The sequence below is a fragment of the Euleptes europaea genome, chromosome 5, assembly GCF_029931775.1.
Source record: "Euleptes europaea isolate rEulEur1 chromosome 5, rEulEur1.hap1, whole genome shotgun sequence".
Classification (NCBI taxonomy): domain Eukaryota; kingdom Metazoa; phylum Chordata; class Lepidosauria; order Squamata; family Sphaerodactylidae; genus Euleptes; species Euleptes europaea.
This window is the reverse complement of record NC_079316.1, coordinates 85,802,873-85,825,345: the sequence shown is the minus strand read 5'-3', so window position 1 is coordinate 85,825,345 and position 22,473 is coordinate 85,802,873. Positions and strand designations below refer to the sequence as shown.

The 22,473-nt window shown below is 39.6% G+C and overlaps 1 protein-coding gene across 1 annotated transcript in view; it reads left to right on the top strand.

Annotated features, from left to right (window-relative positions):
• The window catches only part of PCDH15 (protocadherin related 15), a 558,859-nt gene that overhangs the window by 439,000 nt on the left and 97,386 nt on the right, over window positions 1-22,473 (top strand). Inside the window, exons 23-26 of the mRNA XM_056849418.1 lie at window positions 9,542-9,682; window positions 11,774-11,886; window positions 19,410-19,519; window positions 20,745-20,885. Coding sequence (XP_056705396.1) covers window positions 9,542-9,682; window positions 11,774-11,886; window positions 19,410-19,519; window positions 20,745-20,885 — 505 coding nt within the window. The remainder of the gene's footprint in view (window positions 1-9,541; window positions 9,683-11,773; window positions 11,887-19,409; window positions 19,520-20,744; window positions 20,886-22,473) is intronic.

The following is a 22,473-nucleotide window of genomic DNA, read 5'->3' as shown; positions in this document are numbered from 1 at the left end:
TGGAAGTGGCTTCCATTAGCAGAAAATATAGTTAACACTGAGGCCAAGATAATAAAAATATATCAGTGTACAATTGTTACATATGTGGGACGGATAATATTTTATAATAATTATCAGCTGAACCTCATGTTTATAAACTCTCTTGAGCCACAGTACCTCAAATGAATGCAAGTTGACAATGGAAACTTAGTTCTATGAAATTTTAGAAGACTATATCTGATAGTTTTTGACAAGGTCACTTTCCCTCATGATTCTTCTTTTGTGACGATGGCTTCAAAATACATCTCTACTGTCAAGAGCCATGCCAAGAGTCATGCTTCATGCCAAGTGTCATGCTTATTTCTGTTCAAGTGTATCTATTGTTTGCTGTTCATGTGTATCTAGGCTTTGTTTCTCTGAGATGTTCAAGCCGTCAGGAGTCTGGCTGTCCAGGCAGGCTCTTGACATGAGTTAGGCCCATTTCTGTTCAAGTATTATTCTTTGGTTTTGTTTCTCTGAACTGTTCAAGCTGTCACTGCTCCTTTCCTCCCCCCCCCCTGCTCTGACCTTGAGTCTCTAGCAGGCAACTTCAGTGTTATGGCTTGCTCACTCCCTACCAGGCACCGTTATCTCCTAACTCCCAGGCCGCTTGGTTTTGCACCTGGTATGACTCTATGCTTAAAGCTATTCTTTGTAGTTTAGTTTGCCATTAGCAGCTTTGAATCTGTGGATTGCTCATGCTGTATCTGTGGCTCCTGAATAAACGTTTACCTGCTTTAGACCTGCCTGTCTGAGCGAGTGACTTTTTGGGATTGCCGAGGTTGGCTGAAGAACCTCACATCTACATGGTAAGATCAATAATCAACATGTTCTGGAAAATGTTTATCATATTCACTTTCCAAGACATGGTTTCTGTCAATCTCACCGCTCGAAGTACTTTCAGAAGAATCCTTAAAAGAAAAGAATGAGGTAAAGTCACCTTACATGCTGCTGTAGTTCAGAGGAAAATATTTTTGTTCTGTGCATCCATTCTAAATGAAAACATGTTGATTATTGATGTGGTTGTTACTAAGCTGCAACTGCTGTTAAAAAAAACCAGACCTAAAGTGGATCTAATTTCACATAAACTAGTTACATCCTGTGAAAGATTTTTAAGGCTAATTCACATATTATGGACTGCATAAAACTTTGGACATTTCCAGGTCAGATCAGACCTGTGGTATGTGGAGAGGGGGATCTGAATCAGTCACTGTGATTGCAGAAATTGAGGACAACTGACAATTCATATCTGAATATTTACACAAGGTTGGGAGGGACTCCAGACCCAGCCTGTGTATTCAGTAATGTGTGAATCAGCCCCTAGTGGTATAGATATGAGCCCACCAGGGTAAGTGATTTGATGATTATGCCTAAAGTTACTTATTTGTGCTTGGTGCTAAATGGGCACTGGAGACAAATATTATGAATGGGCTGTATAATGGATTTGTATAATAAGAATCTGACATAGGCTCAATTCATTATAACAGTCAAGCTATCATTCGATTGTTTTTGAACTTTGGGCTCGCAGATGTCCCCTCTCCCCTTTCTTTTCTCATGCTCAAATTCCCTCATATTTTCTCTCTCATCTACTCTTTAGTTCGCATGATTCACATATAATGACAAACCATGGCTTGCTAAGAAATAAAAAATCCAAGAAGAGTGGGACAAAATTATAGCGAGCAAGGGAAAAGAGAAAAGAACAAAGAGCGTGTGATGCCTTCCTGATCTTCCACACCATGGTTTGGATTATGTGAAACATTACTTCTGAATCCAAGCCATTGTGAATTCTGAAAATGAAAGGTTTTGAGTCCACAATCTAAATCATGGGTCATGGACTATGATTGTACACCTAATCTGTTTGCAAATGCTTTCATATTTTTTTCTTGTAAACAGCTGTTTAGTAGGTATATTAGCAGCAAAAGAGATGTTTGTTTGTTTGTTTATTTTATAGCACACTCTCCCCTGGCTGGTGCTGACCTCAGGATGGCTCACAACAAAAAATTCCATAATAGATACAGTAAAATCACATCACTTAAAATACACAAATAAAATCCATAACTTCCAGCTCATTTTGGAGCATAGGACCATTGCAAGGCCTGTGAAACAGCCAGCACTCCCACACATCGGACAGTTAATCAAATTAAAACACAGGTGGGGGGACATGAGACCAGCATAGATGGAAAGCCATGGCTGTCCTCAACCATAGGCCTGGTGGAATAACTTCATTTTGTAGGCCTTGTGGAAAGCTTTATGATCCCACAGGGGCCTGGTCTCCTCAGAAAGGGAGTTCCACCAGGGCGGGGCCAAGGTTGAAAAGGTCCTAGCCCTGGTCAAAGACAGCCTAATGCTCTTTGGGCTGGGGACCACCAGAAGATTGCTATTTGTGGAACGTAATGTTCTCTGGTTGGGTGTACCAAAAGAGGTGTTTCTGCAGGTACGAAGGTCCCAGACCATGTAAGACTTTAAAGGTGACAACCAGAACCTTGAATCTGATCTGGTGTTCCAGCTGGAGCCAGTGCAGTTGGCGGAGCACTGGCTGAATATGCTACCTCAGCGAAGTCCCGGTAAGGAGCCTCACTGCAGCATTTTGTATCAGCTGGAGTTTCCAGATCAGTCTCAAGGGCAGCCCCATGTACAGTGAGTTACAGTAATACAGCCTGGAGGTAACCATCACATGGATCACCATGGCTAGGTGGCCCAGCAGAGATGGAAAAAGGCTGCCCTGACCAGAGCTGTGATCTGAGCGTCCATTGCTAAGGAGGCATCAAGGATCACACTCAGGCTCCTGACAGCAGGTGGAGGTGTCAACTGCCTGCCATCAAGAGCCAGGAGCCAACACCCCACCCCAGAGCTGCCCTCTGTCTTTGAGAGATTCACTTTGAGAGATTCACTTTCAGTTGGCTTTTCCTCAACCATCCAGTCACAGCATCCAGACACCTGGCCAGTGTGTCCGGGGCAGAGTCCAGATGGCCATCCATTATCAGATAAAGCTGGGTGTCATCAGCATACTGATGACACCTCAGCCTGAATCTCCTGACAAGTTGGGCAAGGGGGCACATATAGATGTTAAATAACATGGGGAAGAGGATCGCACCTTGCAGGACCCCCACACACCAAAGGGTGCCGCTGTGATACCTCCTCCCCTAGTGCCACCCTCTGTCCTCAACCATGGAGAAAGGAGTGCAGCTATTGAAGGGCTGTGCCCCGGATTCCAATGTTGGCAAGGCAGTGGTCTAAGAAATTGTGGTTGACTATGTCAAAGGCTGCTGACAGGAGTCTCAGCAGCCCTAACCCACCTCAATCCAGCTGCTGGCAGAGATTGTCTGTAAGGGCGACCAGAGCCGTCTCCATCCCATGGCCAGGGTAGAAACCTGACTGGAATAGGTCCAGTGCTTATGTCTCATCCAGGAAAACCTGTAGCTGTTCAGCCGCCACTCTCTCAACTACTTTACCCAGGTATGAAAGATTCAATACAGGGCAGTAGTTGAAAAAGATCCCTTGGATCTAACAATGTTTTTTTTTAAAGAACAGATGCACTACTGCCTCTTTCAAACTCCCTGGGAAGGTCCACCAGCTAAGGGACAAGTTGACAATCTATCCCATGGGAGCCCGCACCACATCCGGACAGGCCTTAGCCAGCCAGGATGGGCACGGGTCCAAGAGGCATGTGGTGGGCCTCACAGCTAACAGGATCCTGTCAACATCGGCCCTAGAAAGCTGACTGAAATGGCCAAAATAGGACCAGAAGATGGGCAAGGGGCCTTCAGTTCCCTTACTTTGGCCAAATTGGCAGGGGGGTCATGGTGGAGTAACAAGACTTTATCTGCAAAAAAGTTCACAAATGCCTCACAGCTGTGGACCAAATTCATAATTAAATGTGGACATCCTTCTAGGGACGTAAGAGACCTAATTATTCTAAACAATTGTTCCAGGCGAGAGCTAGTGAACTCAATGGAGGCTGCATAATACTCCTTTATAGCAGCCTTCACTGCCATCTCATAGGCCTTCATAAGCATCCTATAAGATGTTCTTGCAGCTTCATCATGAATTTGCCGCTAAACTCGCTCTAGCCATCTAAGCTCCTGCTTCATATTCTGGAGCCCCCTCGGGGTACCATGGGATCTGGTTTTGGTGGGGGCAAAGAGGGCATCGGGTGCAATTTCATTGTAGGCCATGGAGTGGTGGGTATGTTACGTTTTAAAGGAAAGATATCATATACCACCATATCATATTTCAGTAGGAGGAAATGCAATGGGAGACTGTAAAGCATTGGACTAAAGAAATAGAAATTCTGGTATGTATATGGAAAGGTTTGCCTATAACTCAGAGAACGCCTTAAATCCTGGCCTCACTGTGTAGAACCAGTGTGCAGAAAAACGGTTATAAGCACTCCTCAATATGATCACTTGTGGTGTGAAATATCATGAGAGGACCTTAAAAAACACCTCTGGCTTATATAGTCCTGAACTTGTGAAAAGCAAATGTAATTTTAGTATGAAAAATGAAAATTGCAATGAGGAGTCTATTAACTATTGTCGAAGGCTTTCACGGTCAGAGTTCATTGGTTCTTGTGGGTTATCCGGGCTGTGTAACCGTGGTCTTGGTATTTTTCTTTCCTGACGTTTTGCCAGCAGCTGTGGCAGGCATCTTCAGAGGAGAGACACTGTCCTTCAGAATCTCACTTCATATAACACTATAGGTACACGTGGAGAGCTATACTAACATATAACCATTCTTTTTCATGATGGCCTAATACTGATAAGTAGTGCTTTTACCCCACCCAAAAACCATCGAATTCTTTTTCTTTAACTATCAATCTGCCTTTTACTAAATAATTGCCTTTAACTTTTAGATACTGTCCTTTATGCTAATGAATTAATATAGTACATCGAATATAAAATTAACAGTATTAATATCTTAACTATTTACATACTAACACCTTGACTGATATGAATTGAATGTATAGTTTATGAGAGTAGCACATCTTATTGATATTGAATTTTAAAGTTATTAATTAATAGTTACTGATTGTTGAATATTACAGATCTATTGATTATCAGAAATTAATTGAATTTAAGTGAATTTTAGGTTGTTTGAATTTTGCTGAACTTCATAGAATTAATTTTTAGATATTATTGAATAACTGATTGATTATTGCGATAATTACTGAAAACCAATTTTGATGCTGATCGGGTGTGGTTAATGTTGTATGGAGAAGTGGTATCAACATATGCATACAAGAAGAAAACAACACAGACAACAAGTTACAAAGAGATGTGCCAAAGGAGCTAAAAAGATAAGTCATCTAGTGAAGAAGAATTGGAAGAAACAATGTCTAACGCCACGGCAAAAGCAGTTGTAGATAAAATTACAGTTCAACTGGCAGGTGTAGAGAGTAGAATAAAAGAAGAGCTGCAAACATTCAAACTTGAAACACGAACACCTTTTTCGGAAATCAAAGTGCAGATAGTGGAGAACGCTAAAGATATCAAAGAGCTTAAAGCATCCACCTCCCAGATTGTTGATGAGGTCCAAGAACATGAAAAGCGAATATCGACTGCAGAAACCAGAATTGAGGTTCTAGAGATCCAAAACAGAGAAGCCAATCTACGTTTTCGTGGACTGGAGGAAGACTTCGGGAGAGACACTTTGTTGGAAGACTTCACATCATTGATTCAAGAATATCTTCAGTTAGAAGACGAGTTCCCTTTAATCTTCAATATCTACAGAATCAATTCCAGATACGCCACAAAAAACAAAGTACTAAGAGACATTTTGGTAAAATTCACACAAAAAACAACAAAAGACGGGATATTAAGATTACAAAGAGACAAACCACTTGAATATAAAGGTAGGACAATCCAGATTTTCCAAGATTTACCAAGTTCAGTTGTGGAAAAAAGAAAGGAATTCAATCAATTACGACAAGTACTCTTAAGTAAAGGCATAAGATATCGTTGGATTGTTCCTGCAGGACTGGATATAACATTACCGACGGGAAGGAAAAGGATTACAAACCAACAACAAGCAGACAGACTTTTAAGAGAATTGCAAACAGAAGATCGAGACAGCAGAGAAAGATCCCCTGGCAGGAAGAAAGACTCTTCAAAGACAAGTCCAAAGAGGAAAAATGACAAAGAACATCAACAGAAGGACAAGACAGAAAAAGGAGAGTAATCCAAACTCAGTGAAGCGGCGGCGTGTTAGAGTCATTCAATATGGATAAATTACAAATAATCTCCTTGAATATTAATGGATTAAATTCACCATCTAAAAGGAAAAAAACTTTTTCACCATTAGTTTAAACAAAAAGTGGATATAATTTGTTTACAAGAGACATATCAAACAAGCTCATGAACATTTATTGAGTAATAAAAAACTGGGCCAAGTGGTGATCGCATCTGCAAAAGAAAAAAAGAAAGGAGTGGCGATTTATGTAAGGAATACACAGCTTCAAATAACATCTGAAATTAAGGACCCTGAAGGAAGATACCTCTTGATTAAATTAAGACCGACAGAGGGAAAAATTTGGACTTTGTTTTGTATCTATGCTCCGAGCAATGGCAGACAACAATTCTTTGAAAAAATTTCAAATATTGTCAGAAGAACAGGAAGGAGAACTGTTGTTGATTGGTGATATGAATGGAGTATTAGAACCTAAAATAGACAGATCCAAGAATCACAAAGGAGGTCGCCTTCCAAAACTGGTAAAAGAATATGTGGGCTTATTCCAGATCCAAGATGCATGGAGAGTTAAAAATAATGCGAAAACTGGTTATACCCATTATTCCTCAAGGCATGACACATATTCCAGAATTGACATGTGTTGGCTTTCAAATACATTACTAAACAATTTAGAAACAGTAGAGGTGCTACCCAAGTTACTATCTGATCATAACCCAATTGAATTGACATGGAAGTTCGGTATACCAGGAGCTAGAAGTTGGAGATTGGATAATAATCTATTATTGAATGAAGAAGTTGTGATTCAGTGTAAAAAAGAATTGAAAGAATTTTTTGAGCTCAATATATCACCAGAGATTTCCCTCGCGACTGTATGGGATGCAAGCAAAGCGTTTATGAGAGGAAGATTGATTGCCATCAATTCTAAGATTAAAAAACAAAAAAGAATGCGGAGACAACTTATAGAAGAACTTCAGAAATTGGAACAGCAACATGTTGAAACAAGAAAAAAGATCATATTGAACGAGATTAAAAGGAAAAAAGCAGAAATAGACTTAATTGATTCAGAAGAAATGCAAAAGAAAATTTTATTCACAAAACAGAAATTCTTTGAACATGCAAACAAACCTGGAAAATACCTAGCCTATTTTTAAGAAAGCAAATTGAAAAGAAGACAATAACCGGAGTCAAGACAATGCAGGACGTCAGTTATAAGGAGAAAGATATAATCGATCAATTTGTAAAATATTTTGGAACTTTATATAAGATGCAGGAAAACCAACTTTGCCAACAAGAAGAAATAAAAAGATTCATCAATGATTCGAAAGTAAATGCATTTGAAAAAGATGATCAGTGGTGGGATCAGAATGTTACCATGCAAGAGATAACTATGGCAATTGCTAAACAAAAAACAGACAGAGCTCCAGGACCGGATGGACTAACTGCAAAATATTATAGATGCTTTGAGGAAGAAATTGCCTTACATTTACAAAAACTAAAAAATAGATTCCAGGAAACGGTAGATGTCCAGAAACCTGACAAGAGGCGCATATTACTTTAATTCACAAAGAAGGAAACGATCCTCAAATCCCAGCATCATATAGACCAATTTCTTTGTTGAATGTGGATTATAAAATTTTTGTTTCTATTTTGGCTGATAGACTAAAAAAGAAAATTGGACAAATACATCCTGATCAAACTGGATTCATTCTGAAAAGACTTATGCGAGACAATGTACGCTTTGTACTTAATGCAATTGAGCATGTAAAACAGAAGAAAATCAAAGCAGCCTTCATCTTTTTGGATGCGGAAAAAGCTTTCGATAACATCAATTGGCACTTTTTATTAAATACAATTAAACATTTGAACTGCGGTAATAAATATTTTAAATGGATTCAGAGCATATATCAGAAGCAATCGGTAAGGTTCGTTATTAACGGGAAACTATCTGAAAAAATTGAAATCAACAAAGGAACCAGACAAGGTTGTCCACTATCTCCATTTCTATTTGATCTAGCACTGGAAGTTCTGGCAACTAGAATAAGACAAGATAAACAAATTGGTGGACTGAAAGTATCAGGAGAAGAATACAAATTGAAATGTTATGCAGATGATGTGGTACTAACCTTGGAGAACCCAGTAGAATCTATAGAGCATCTTATGGAAGAAATAGAACATTATGGACGATTATCAGGATATAAAATAAATAAAAATAAAATGAAAATTATTTTAGAGAATGTTGATAATTATGAAAAACAAAATATTAAACAACTGGCGGGGTGTATGGTGACAGAAGAACCTATTCGATATCTGGGGATTTACCTTACGGGAAAAAAATCAAACATTGCTTAAAGACAACTATCAAAAGATTTGGTCGGTGATACAGAAAGATCTGGACAAATGGACAAAATTAATCCTGTCTTGGATGGGACAAATAGCAGCAGTTAAGATGAATTTGCTACCAAGACTGACTTTTCTTTTTCAGATGCTTCCAATCCAAATCGATCCTAAGATATTGATGGAGTGGCAAAGACAAATCAACAAATTTGTTTGGGCTGGGAAAAAACCAAGGATTAATTTTAAAATAATGCAAGATGAGAAAAAAAGAGGTGGATTAGCTCTGCCAAATATCAAATTGTATCAACAAGCCACGGGACTGGCATGGATAGCAGATTGGATTAAAACTCCTGAACAAAAAAGCCTGATGATTGAAAAAGGAATGTGGACTAACGGATTTCATTATTACTTGTAGAAGGCTAATAATTCAGAGATTTTTCAAGAGAAACATATTATCAAAATGGACTAATGAAAATCTGGGCAAGAAATAAAATTAGACTGAGTCCTTCACCTCCATTAATAATGTCTCCTACTGATGCATATTTAAGTAAGGGAGAAAAAAAAAAGACACAGATCAATTGATTTACCAAGAAATGATAAATGATCATGGACAAATAAAATCATGGGATGAGATTAAGATGACAAAGAAAATTGGATGGTTGACATATAATCAGATGATTATGAATATTTACACAAGGTTTGTCCTTAGAAGAGAGGAATGTGCTGAAAATGTAGCAAAACTTTGTTTTAAAGGGTTGAATACCACAGAACTGTTAGAAGAAGAGTTAGAAGGGGAGGCAGTTTTTATCATTCTTCCTTCTTGCTGTAGACCTCTGACTAACCTCTCTTGCTGTTTCTGGGAGTTTCCAGTCTGTCAGCAGAGATTTACCATGGGCTCCAAGCCAATAAGTAAACACAATAATTGTTGAGGGGTATTCAAATACTTTAGCCTTTTTTCCCCAGTCCATATCATATGCCATAGAAATATGTGTTTTTCTTGCAGGGGACGCCAGCAAGTCTAGTGAGGTATAAAGTCGATGTTGTCCAGTTTCCTTACAGTGCAAGTATCTTTGATGTTGAAGAAGATTCTGGGCGTGTAGTAACTCGTGTGAACCTTAACGAAGAGCCCAGCATGTTATTTAAGGTAATGGGATAGGCATTTAGTTTTATATATTTTAGCCAAATGCAAAATACTGCTATCACATTGACACGATGATGAAACAGTTTTCTCTGTGTAAGCTCATGTAAATATCAGTTGGTATCACTTGCTGGTGTGTTGGCGCTTTTTATATAAGCTCTCTGCTTCCCTGAGCAAAGTTCCAGGGATAGTGCTTCCAGGATTGATTTCCTTTGAGTGGAAGAGCACTGGAGACTTGTGGTTCCTTTGTGAATGTTTGCCTTCTTTACAAATATAAGTGTAGAGCATAGGTCGAAGCAAAGAAACATTCCTACAAGGCAGCAAATCTATCTCCCATCAGAACCCCGGAGAACAAGAGAGAGATCCAGATCCTAAGGTGTTCCACCTTCAACCAACTCACAGATCTGTGTATCTTAAATTCAAAACTGCTCTTTCTCCCCCACACATGCACCTGTCCCCTTTAGTATCAATTAATTATTATTATTTACACTCCTCCATTGTCTTATTTTTTATTGAACACATTCAAGTTATGGTGATTAATGTTTCCTGTCTTCTTTGTTAGGTTATAACAGTTCCTTTTTAATCCCACTTTTTCCTAATTGTAGTTGGGGTGTGTGTGGATTTCATCAAACCAAAAATGCATCTTTTGACAATTCTGATTACTTTAAACCTTTTTTAAACCTGTCGTATTTTTTGTTGGAAAACACCATCTGTTTGCATAACCTTAAGTCATTTTTTTAGTTTGTTTATAAATCGGCTTGAAACTGAAATAAAAGAAGGCCCTTTTCTTTTAATAGTGAGAAGAAACATGGCCCTCTAGCTCTGAAGAGTTATGATGTCCCTGCTAGGGAAACAGTGTTGTCATGAATAATCCATAAAATGAAGTATTATTCTGGGATCATTAAAAATTGCAGATTTATGTTTCTTCCAGTAATTCAGTCGATATTAAGATAATATCTACAGGAGGTAGAATTACTGTGCATTGATATTAATATTAATCCACTAAGTTATTTGTATCTGCATTAAAATATTGTAAATTAAAATCTAAGATAGTTATATCAGAACAATTATACATATCTTGATACTTTGTGCCTTGTTCAATTCAAAGAATTGTCCTCAGAACAATCTGAATAGAACAACATTCCTAGAAAAATGTAAACATCTTCAACAAATTTTGCACTAGACGAACTCTCCGATATTGGGATTTCTTTCCTTTACTGTCCTCCAGTCATAGAATTGTTCTGTTCATTTCAGTGGAGAGCCACTTGCAAATGTACTGCCTCCATTCAAATGAATGTGATTTCTCCATTGGAAAGTCACAGTATCCATTTTACTGTGCCTTGAATAAAAAGGTAAGGACCTACTTATGGTCAAAGCACATATGATTCTGGAGATCCAGGGGGAGGACCCAACTCCTTGGAGGGTGTACTAGATAGATAAATTCTCTGTGTATATTTCAGCTGCAAACAGCAGTCCCAGGGAAAGGGCAAATATAAATTGTGACAGTAACCTGGGGAAGGGGGATTTAACCCTTGCACCATTTCTCCAGTCAGAAATGTCCACCCTACCCTCATTTTCCTAGGGAAGGAAAGAAGACATGTATTATACAGATACATGACTTTTTCCCCTCCTAGGACTTAAAACATTCCAATCACCGATTCCTCATGTCACGTGTGCTTTGGTCCTTAGTGATGTATTGGAATAGAAGCTGTCTACAGATTCACATTCATGAGAAATATCCATGATATTTTGAAGGGAAGAAGAAAAAGAAGCAATTAGACTAATAAAACTTCTCAGAGACTTCCACACATACCTAATTGAGGATCTTTCCACAGAATGTTTTACATAATCAACACTGATCTGTTGCTGTACTTGGGAATACTTATAGGATTGAGTTTTGTATTTAGGACTGCTTTTTGAATAAAGATTTTTAGTAATGTTTGCGTTTGTTAGAGTTAGTGCCCGTGTTTTATTTCATTGTTATATTGGGCTTTAAATAAGATCATTAAGATGATTCGATAACTGTCACATGTAGTGTATAAGTTGCAGTTGCTACAAAGAGCATATTCATTTGTTCCCTGTGTTTATTGTTCATAGCTTGTAGTCATTGCCTACGATGATGGTGACCCTGTGAAGTTCAACACCACCACTGTAGAAATTTCTGTATTGCAGCCCTCAGTAATTCCACGGTTTACCCAAGACGAATACAGGTACAACATGTGTTACATTTCTATCAGTAGCATTGCTTTTGAACAACAAGAAACATCTGCTCTTTGAACTCTTGCCTGATGTGAGCTATGAACAATATAATGTACAACTAATGCCAGTGTTCATGAAGCATAGTTAAGAACCAGAGATTAATGGTGATTTTCTTGTCAGGTTTGTATAATTAAATATTGTGTGTGTGTGTGTGTGTGTGTGTGTGTGTAAAGTGCCGTCAAGTTGCAGCCGACTTATGGCAACACCTTTTTGGGGTTTTCATGGCAAGAGACTAACAGAAGTGGTTTGCCAGTGCTTTCCTCTGCACAGCAACCCTGGCATTTCTTGGTGGTCTCCCATCCAAATACTAATCAGGGCTGACCCTGCTTATCTTCTGAGATCTGACGAGATCAGGCTAGCCTGGGCCATCCAGGTCAGGGCAATTAAATATTATACCCGATGACAATTTCCTGAACCTGGGAATCAAATGAATAATAACTATGCAATATATTGTGCTGGATAGTTTTATTTAACTGCTGTGGCAGAGTAGGTCACATCATTCTTCATTCTATGGTCATGAAATTTTATATATATGAAAGGGTCTTAGGAATTGCGTTGCTGAGTTATCATTAATTTGATGGAGTATTATTTACACCTGTAGCTAGAGTATTTCCATTGTTTGGTGGTGATATGGTCTGCAAAAAAACACTATCTGGGTAAGCTGCAAGAGTGGTTAGAGTGGTGACATCACTGCAGGATCCCTGATAGGTTGGAACTGCATAGAAAAGTAGTAAGAAGTTTTATTTGTTTGTTTATTATTTAGACTTTTAGCTCGCCCTCATTCCCAGCCAAGCTGGGCTCAGGCAGGTAACAGCAGAACAATAACAATAAAACCCTAATATGTCTGTGATTAAAACCAATTAAAACCACATAGTAATTATTAATTAATATGACCAGATGGCATCTGTTTAACTATGATCGCTGCTGAAAGACCCGATAGAGCAGTCGGTGCCCCCACATATTTAATAGAAGAATAGAAGAACTGAAAGTGGGGGAGATAGGGAGGCCCATCTTTGAGAGTGAATGACACATCAGAGTGTGAATCAGAGCCACCAAACATGGTGTGATATTTTCTTTAAACATTGTAAACCAGTTTCTCCCCCTCCCCCAATATCTGATGTACATTTTTTGTGGGGGAAGAGGTAGCTGAATATTCATCCAGTTCATTTTTCTCTGGACAAAATTGTTCTTTTCTGTGTCGCTAAAATACTGTCCGCCATAAAGGAAGCCTATCACATAATATTCACTCCTTCTTTGAAGCCTTTTGCAGCCATCCAATCTACTACTGTTCAGTTTTGTGTTTTTCTTGTCCTGGTACTTCTTAGTGATTGGCAAATTTCCCCTGGCTCTAGTTGGAAAGGGAGTGGCAGTTTGGGAACACATCCTCTGAGAACAGATCAATGTCTGTGCACTGGGAACTTGAATGATCCAACCAGACGTGTTAATTTCCCCTGGCTCAAATTGGAAGGTATTTATATCCTACATTTGTTCTGAGGACCACCAAGCTGGACAGCTGGACTGGGTTGTTCCACTTTCTCCTTACAACAACCCAGTGAAGTGGGTATGGTTGGTAGAGATTATTGACCCTCAGTTATCCAGTGAGCTTCATGGCCCAAGCTGGATTTCAAGAACCCCCTGGTCCCAATTCAACATCACATTGGCAGAGATTCAGCAGAATTACCTAGCCCAGTAGAGACTGATTGGATGGAAGAAAAGGCAGGGCCATAAATCATGTAGAAATGCAGTGGGCAACCGTCTCTTTAGATGTGTACTTAAGACTCACAGCAACCTTAAGTTATTAAATTTATTTCTCAAAACACTGTGTACCAATACACTACTGTTCTATAGCTTTTGCAATGTTGTGTTGCATACCAGAGATCAACATAAACAAGCACGTTCTGTATTCTTTTCAATAACAAGGAATTCCTCAGGTGCATGGGATGGGGGCATACCACAAATTTTTAATTGCTGCTTGTATTGGAGCACCAGGTCTTCATCTGAGTTCATAAATAAGATAACTGCATTAGGCAGACATTTACAAGCCACAACCCCTGGCAGTACAGTATTATTGGAAAAGACTTCTGGGTATCTTAGTAGGATATTGGCATGAATGTAAGAAATAAAATGGAATGTAAGAAATAAAATGGATATAGTTATTATACCAGTTTCCATGAACATTGTATGAAAGTTCCCTATGGTTGTTTATTGCTTATCCCATTCAGACAGTTTCATTTACTTGCATGTCTGGTATCTCATCAGGAATATTGAGATAATATGTAGTACAGCTAAACAAGACGATAGCTTACACAATATTCAATGGATGGAGGCAGGGTGAATATGAATAATAGGATGATTTAATAAAGTGGTTTTGTTCATTAACTGATGAACTGTGTTATATTTGAGTTTATTGAGAATATGACACAAACATGTTTTTTAAGCATCTCCATAACTATGAATCTCTGACCCATGTCTTAAATTATTAACCTACAGAGTTACAGACTTTAAGTCCACTGAAGTGGACTCCACTGTCAGAGACCTAAGAAAAGGGAATATTTTTAGTGCTGCGTTACTGTGCCACCTTTTTTGGTGTAACCTCGCTTTGTACTATGAGGGCATTTTCCTGTTTTATTTTCCTATTTGCCAGCCTCTGTGGAGCCAGTGTGGCTGTGCCGCTCCCAGCTGCCACGCTTTTACTCCCCCCTTCAGGAATGGGCTGCCCAACCTGGGATCCTGAGTCAAATCCTCTCTTACCATGAAACTCACAGGATGACCTTAGGCCAGTCATTCTCTCTCACCATAGCCTACCTCACAGAACTGTTGTGAGGATTAAGTGGAGGTGAAAAGAACCAAATATGCCCTCCTTGAAGGAAGCATGGGGTTAAAATGTACTAAGAGATAAATAAGAATCCCTTTTACTCTCATTTTCACAAAGAAAACTCATAGCTCTTCCTCTTCAGAGACGCTCAAAAGTGGCACAACAAATCAGAGTATTCTTCCTCAGAGGATTCCAGATGAGGCTTTTTCCTCCTTTTTCAAAGTCAAATCTTAGGACACCTCCCCAAAGGGAATTTAATACAAAAGACATAAGGCATAGCAAGATTCTGCATCAACTACTACAGAAAGCCTTTCTTCTCACCTTCACAAAAAAGGCAAAAGCTCATCCAGCTCTTACCATTATGAACAGAAAGGAAAGGATTCTTGAATAAAGTTCTTAATGGCAAAATGTCCCCTAACAAAATAATTTAAAACCATTACATTATATATTACATTTATTTGGTAATACTTAATCCGTCAATTTTATTTTATTTAGGGATATGTCCTACTTTTTCACTATGCTTCAGTGTTCCATATTTGATTCCTCATTGCAGTTATGAAGCAGCACTGAAGAATTATTTAATGAAGTGAATATATATATATTTCCATTCTTTGAATCTGAAAAATACATTCAGAATTGATACAACTTTTAACTTTCTTTCGAAATCATTGCTAGGATTAAGCAGGTGCCATGCACCTGATAACATTAAGTCTATTCAAGTGAAGTTTGACATTTATTGTTAAGGATAATAGGCCATGTCAGTGGTTCATTATAATAATTCCTAAACTCCCCTGTCATCTTCTTTAGAGGTAAATATCACTGAAAAGGTCAAAACTTCCTGAACCAATATGAAAAGTGTGAGGGGGAGGTATAGCAAAAGACACACAATCCTACTGAGCATACTTTGCAAATAACATTGCATGGGAAGTAAAACAATTTAAATTGGGTTTGTAATTTTTTTTAAAAAAATTAAAATGTTTGTGTTGGGCTTTTGAAAATCGTACATCTTGGCAGCTGTTTTATAGTTGCAGGTGCTTTCCAGAAATTGAATGGCACACACAGGCACCCAGAGATGCAAAGAATCATAGAACAGAATCATAAAATCATAGAGTTGGAAGGGACCACCAGGGTCATCTAGTCCAACCCCCTGAACAATGCAGGAAATTCACAACTACCTCCCCTCCACACCCCTAGTGACCCTTACTCCATGCCCAGAAGATGACCAAGATGTCCTCCCTCTCATGATCTGCCTAAGGTCATAGAATCAGCATTTCTGACAGATGGCCATACAGCTGCTGCTTAAAAACCTCCAGGGAAGAAGAGTTTACCACCTCCCAAGGAAGCCTGTTCCACCGAGGGACTGCTCTAACCATTAGAAAATTCTTCCTAATGTCTAGATAGAAACTCTTTTGATTTAATTTCAACCTGTTGGTTCTGGTCTGAACTTCTGGGGCAACAGAAAACAACTCGTCACCATCCTCCATATGACAGCCCTTCAAGTACTTGAAGATGATTATCATATCACCTCTCAGTCTTCTCCTCTTCAGGCTAAACATACCAACTCCTTCAACATTTCCTCATAGGACTTGGTCTTCAGACCCCTCACCATGTTTGTTGCCCTCCTCTGGACACGTTCCAGCTTGTCTACATCCTTCTTAAATTGTGGTGCCCAAAACTGAACGCAATACTCTAGGTGAAGTCTGACCAGAGCAGAGTAAAGCGATACCATCACTTCGCGTGATCCTCATCTGGGCTCTTGAAAATTGCACAGGGAGGAGACAGGAGCGTCTCTACCCCCCAAGTTATGGTTGCAAGCCAGATCAAGCCACTGTGGCATCATTTAAGCGAGGGAATTCCAGTCGTAAAATGGCATCAGGATCCACAGGGCGCCCCCAGGATGGCATAGTTTGGCCCTCAGTCAGTGCATGAAGTTTACAGGAAAAATAGAATCTTGAAGAAGAAGGAGATTTCCCCACCACCACCACCAGCTCAGTTGGATTGAGTGCCCCTTTACAGGGACCCCTGGAAACTATATATTATATTTATATTTAATTATTCTTAATCCAGTATTTAAAAATTATACACAATGAAGTCACTGGAGCTGCAGTTTAAAGGAGAAGGCTGGCATGAGAAGAGATGTGCTATTTAATGCTTCTTCCATGTCCCAGTTTCCCTCTGAAAATCTGACCCACGCCCAACTACTTTTAGCTCTGCTAGAGAAAACCTTTGGATATATTTTCCCCAGAAGCAATAAAAGAAACGTATATATATAAGATTGGTGAAAAAGAACGGTGGAACATACCAATGGATGATTTGAGGGAAAGAAAATCTCACCAAGTCCAGTTGCTTTTTTCTAGTGATTTACCTGTGTATGACTTGAGGAGAGGTTCAGAAATGTGATATTGCAAAGTTCTAATTCCAGCATTGCATTAGAATCTTCCTCCACAGATCCTCATATGCACTAATAGGCTACGTGCAACTGTGCATTAGACTCTCCAGACCTGTTGAGCACATTACTGCTGTTATCATGGACACCAAGATGGATTCACGGGGGAAGACCAAGTTCGTTTGAGAAACTGTCCTAAAGAGAAGTAGAACTGTTTGCTTTCAGAAAAAGGAAAGGTGCCTGAGCTTTTTATATAGGACAAAGCACAATTAGCTGCTGCCTTTTATGCCTTTTACCAATTTACGAACGTGTATTTCGACAAAACGTTTCTTAAGGGACCAACCATATGTTTCCAATAGACTGATGCATTGTTCTTTGAACCCGATTGCATTAGTTAACTCAAGGAAGCGTGATCAATAAGGCACAATTACTAGAAGGTTAGAAAGAACATGAATTTGGGTGCTTCTCTACCCACTTCCTTCAAATTCTCCTGTATTGAACGCAAAAGCAGCTTCCTAATTGATATTGATTTCTTAATCCATAGACTTCAGCAATGTCAAAAAGGAAGTGTCCAAAGCAGGCTAGGATCAAAAGAAAAGTGTTTTTTAAACTAAGATTTTTGCATTTTTCAAAGATCTTGTTTTTTTAAGAAGTGCAGGTATGAAAGGAGTCTTGTCTGTAGTTCATTAAAAAACGCAAGCTGCAGTTTATACCTTCCTACTTAAAAAGCATTTCAGCATGCATCATGTACTATTCTAAACAAAATGTGGATCAATAAATCTACATAGTGAGGCAATGTATAGAGGAGAACATGTTTTTGCAGAACTAATTTAACCTGAAAGTTTTTTTAGAAGACTTTTGTGTTGTAATCATTTTAATGTTTTAGATTTCAGTGAAACTGATTCTATCAATTGTTATTTTAGTACCCGAATGTTTGATAACAGCCTTAACTCTTGACTCTGGCACATGGTTGTGGCTTGTGTCAAACCGTGCAACCAAGCTGGTATTGCACTCCTGCCCAGCTGCTTGAATACAGACAGACCCTCACTCTATGACAGTAAATTAAACAATTATAAATCTCCAAAAAGCCTTTTGCTAGTAACAAATACTTTATGTTCTCATTTAGTGCGTAGCTGTTATCATTAATGTGATATTCCACTTTTAGAACTTCAGCTGTAGTACTAGTAAGGACACAGAGATGCAAACATATTCCATAAGTATTCATGAGGTTTTGAAGCAGTTTCCTTCTTTTCCAGTGCTAGGGGCCAGGTAGAAAGAGTTTTCGGTCCTGTTTATGTCCCAGTGATAGCAATGGGGTCACTGACTATTAGAATGTACTGTGGATCATCCCAGTGGAAATGGCAGCTCACAGTGAAGTGAGGAATAGTGACAGGAGTACTATAGCTAGAGCTGAGCATGGGTCTGATTTTGCACTTTGTATTCAGCTATGTGTATGCATATTTGAGTGTTGACTACATGTGTTTGGAATCTAATAAGGCCAGGAGGGCGTTTACACTAGCCAGAAGTAATACCTCACCCTCTGCAGAACTGGAGGGAAGGTTCAAGAAAATCCTTTATGAACAGAGACTATCAGCTCATTCCAGACTCTTCGGCAGCCAGGGATGGTGTGGGTTAGCCCCCCTCCCCAATAATGAGAGAACAAGGGGGGATAGGGAGGCCAGCAGATGATGATACCCACAGCTGTCCTCAACTGTAGGCCTGGCAGAAAAGCTCTGTCTTGCAGGCCCTGCGGAACTCTTTAAGGTCCCGCATGGCCCTGATGTTACCAGACAGAGCATTCCACCAGGCCGGTGCCAGGGCCAAAAAGGTCTTGGCTCTCGTCAAGGACAGCCGCACACTCTAAGGGCCAGGGACCACCAGTAAGTTGTTATCTGATGATCGTAAAGATCTTCGGGGGGGGGGTATACCAGGAGAGGCGGTCCCGCAGATACGAAGGTCCCAGGCCGTGTAAGACTTCAAAGGCTTTAAAGGTCCTTTCCCACACAATCAGATCAGACCAACCAGGAAGCAGCAAATTTTGGCAGTAATTGGGCAAAACGGTTTGAATGGGACTATTGGTGCTTTGAATTGGGTGCTCAATTTTTTTATTCTTTTTTTTCCAATTGCTAGCCAAGTGTTGGAATTACATGTAGCTTTCTTTCTCCTTCAGCAACATAGATAAGAAGAAATTCCTGTATATATATTTAGTAAATCAGCAGAGTATACAGAACGTGACTCTAAGAAAGAGCAATGTGTTTTCTCCAATCTTGCAGGCCCCCTCCTGTGAGCGAAGGTGCACCAAAAGGAACTCAGGTGGCTGCTATAACTGCTGCTGCCTTGAATCAAACAATTGTCTATTCCATTGTTTCAGGAAATGAAGACGGTACGTAATCCTGTCCCAGATGCTCCCGTATATGAGTAAAGTGTGCTTTTTTTTTTTTTTTAGGGGACAGTGGGAGATAAATGTTTTTGATGGAAGAAAGTACATTTCACACCTGTATTTCCAAGAGTCTGAACCTATGCCATCTTTTTATGATGGTTTCTTAAGTGTCATTGTGTTTTCTGCTGCAGAATCTGACAAGCATCTGCCGTTGTCGCTGCCCTGGTATTTAGGATTCTTTGTCGCTTCCGCAGGGAACATTGGAGCTATGTGAGAGGGTCTAGGATTGTGTTACACAGGATTTTCTGTTTCCTCGCTGAAGTACAATTCGCAGGATTTTTTGAGGCCATAACAAAAAGCTGGTCTAAAGCCAATCTAGTTTTGCACTGGAAGCATGCCTATAAGGCCTACATATCCAGCACTGTTTTGGAATATACAGGTTCCAAGATGAGGCTCAAAAAGGAAAAGAATATGTAAATGCTCACATTAGCCAGTGGCTGGAAAGTTTGCCCCCTTATCATGAAAGCCCAGCTTAGAAAACGTATAAAAACATTTCTCAGGTGATATTGGGGCAGGAATTATAAGTTCGTTTATGTTTTCAATTTCCCTCAGTGATCATAATTCCCATTTCTGGAACTAAGAGCTTTGCTCAATGACACACTTTGAAAGGTTGCTGCTGGAGATGAAGGGAGAGGCTAAAATGGATTATCTCATGTTTTAACAAATGGTCCACATCTTCTTGAGCAACTTTAGAGCAAAAGGTTAAGTTCCTCTTAGAGGATCTCTCTGACCCTCAGCGTACTTATTTTGTTGCTCATTTTTTGGAGGCTGCGGAGAAGATACAAAGGGCAGTGTTTTTAGAGATGGGTCTTGTTTAAGTTATATGGTTTTATTGCTCAAGACCTCGGTCTAAGAACAGGGGGAAAGAAAGAAGGAAAGAAAGAAAGAAAGAAAGAAAGAAAGAAAGAAAGAAAGAAAGAAAGAAAGAAAGAAAGAAAGAAAGAAAGAAAGAAAGAACGAACCAAGGAAGGAAGGAAGGAAGGAAGGAAGGAAGGAAGGAAGGAAGGAAGGAAGGAAGGAAGGAAGGAAGGAAGGAAGGAAGGAAGGAGGAACAGCAGTCACACTAAATGCTTCTGGTTTTACATAGATTTGTATAGACTTTAATACATAATATCCATTCTTAACATTTTCAAAAGGCTAATAATGTATGGTGTGTTGTATGTTCCAGGTGTATTTGCCATAAATGACAGGACAGGTATTATCTACATAAATAAATCTCTGGACTATGAAGCTGTGAAAAACTATGTGCTTCGCGTGCAAGCAGACTCTCTTCAAGTGATTCGGTCCAATATGCCTGTGCCATCTAAAAGTAAGTTACTTTCATCTGGTGTCTTATTTGTATATGGAGAAGGGCATTGGCTCAGTGGTAGAGCATCTGCTTTGTATGCAGAAGGTGCCAGGTTTAATACCCAGCATCCCCAGTGAAAAGCATTGAGTAGTAATTGCTGTGAAAAGCCTCAGTCTGAGACACTAGAGATGCTGCCAGTCAGAGTAAACAATACTGAACTAATAAGACCAATGGCCAGACTCAGCTTCATTCCTGTGTAAGACGACTTCAAACATATGTATTTGGAATTCTACCCCTTAGAAGCCATCTTTCTTTTCTTTTTTATTCTGGTTTAGCTCTTTTAAGAGTTACTCTGCCATTTTGTTACCCGATTATTTGATCCTATTGCATGCTAGTTACACTAACAGCATTAATTGTGATGTTATGAAAATAGCCTTAAGACCATTAAGATCTAATACAAGAATGGCAACAGCTCTAACTCACTTATTAGTATTACTTAACTAACTCCTACATGCTGCTTACTTTTTAAAAATACTGATGAATGCCTCTTTCTTTGTACTGGATGCCACTTTCCTTGTCTGCAGTAGAACATCTAGATCCGAGTCTAGTAGCTCCTTAGAGGCCAACAAGATTTGGAGGTATAAGTTTTTTGAGAGCCAGAGCTCTCTTCATCAGATAATTTGTTGGTCTCTAACTGTGCAGTCCTGGGGGGGTGGGGTGTGCAAAGCGGTGTGACCCCTGCAGAAGCATAAGTACCACTTGCACATATGCCACCGCAATGGTAGATTCGCTGGTGTTGGGAAGCAGCGCAAGCCAAGGGAGAGGGCACAGCATCACTAGAAGTGTTTCTCCAGCATCAAAGGGGGCATTCCCAGGGCATTCCCAGGGGTGAAGATGACTTTAGTCATCTCCCAAAGCCCTTTCACTCCAGGAACACCCCCTTTAGCCAGCATGAATTTGCACCAGAAAAAAGGCAGGTGTAGCCCTGTGAAACTCTATGAAGGAGATTCACAGGATTTTTAAGAAATTACTTTTTTTACTTGTATTTTCAGCCCTGAAACCCGCTCAGGAGGCAGCGTGGGGCACTGTCCCCAGGCGCCCTCCAACTACCCCCTCTTCAGGATTGCTCTGTAAGGTGCTACTGGACTTGAATCTGGCAGCCTTCAGGCATTCTGGCTGTAGAGTTTGAGGTAGAAGCTGTGTTGCTGAATAATCCAAGTCTGTAACAGTCTCAGAGTCTCAGAGTGTTCTGGGTGTGCCTTCGGGTTCCTGGTGATTCTGCAATATTTTGAAACTCTTTCCCTACTGCCTCTATTACCCTAGAAATAAGTAGCTCACATCTTCCCCTAAGATGACCATCCTCCACAGTATGAGACAATTACCTTTGTATCTAAGCCAACGCTTGGAAGGGTTGGATCATGCTTATGGGTTTTAAAAAAAGTTACTCTTTCTAGTTTATGTCATACTGTCCTAAAGTAAATTAATTTATTCTGTTTTCGAGCATTGAATTTGCTGTTATTTAAAGGCACTACTGTCCCACAAATTCTGCAGTACTGCCTTATGCCTTATACCGGTACTTACCCTTGGGGACATAGAATAAATTTTAGAA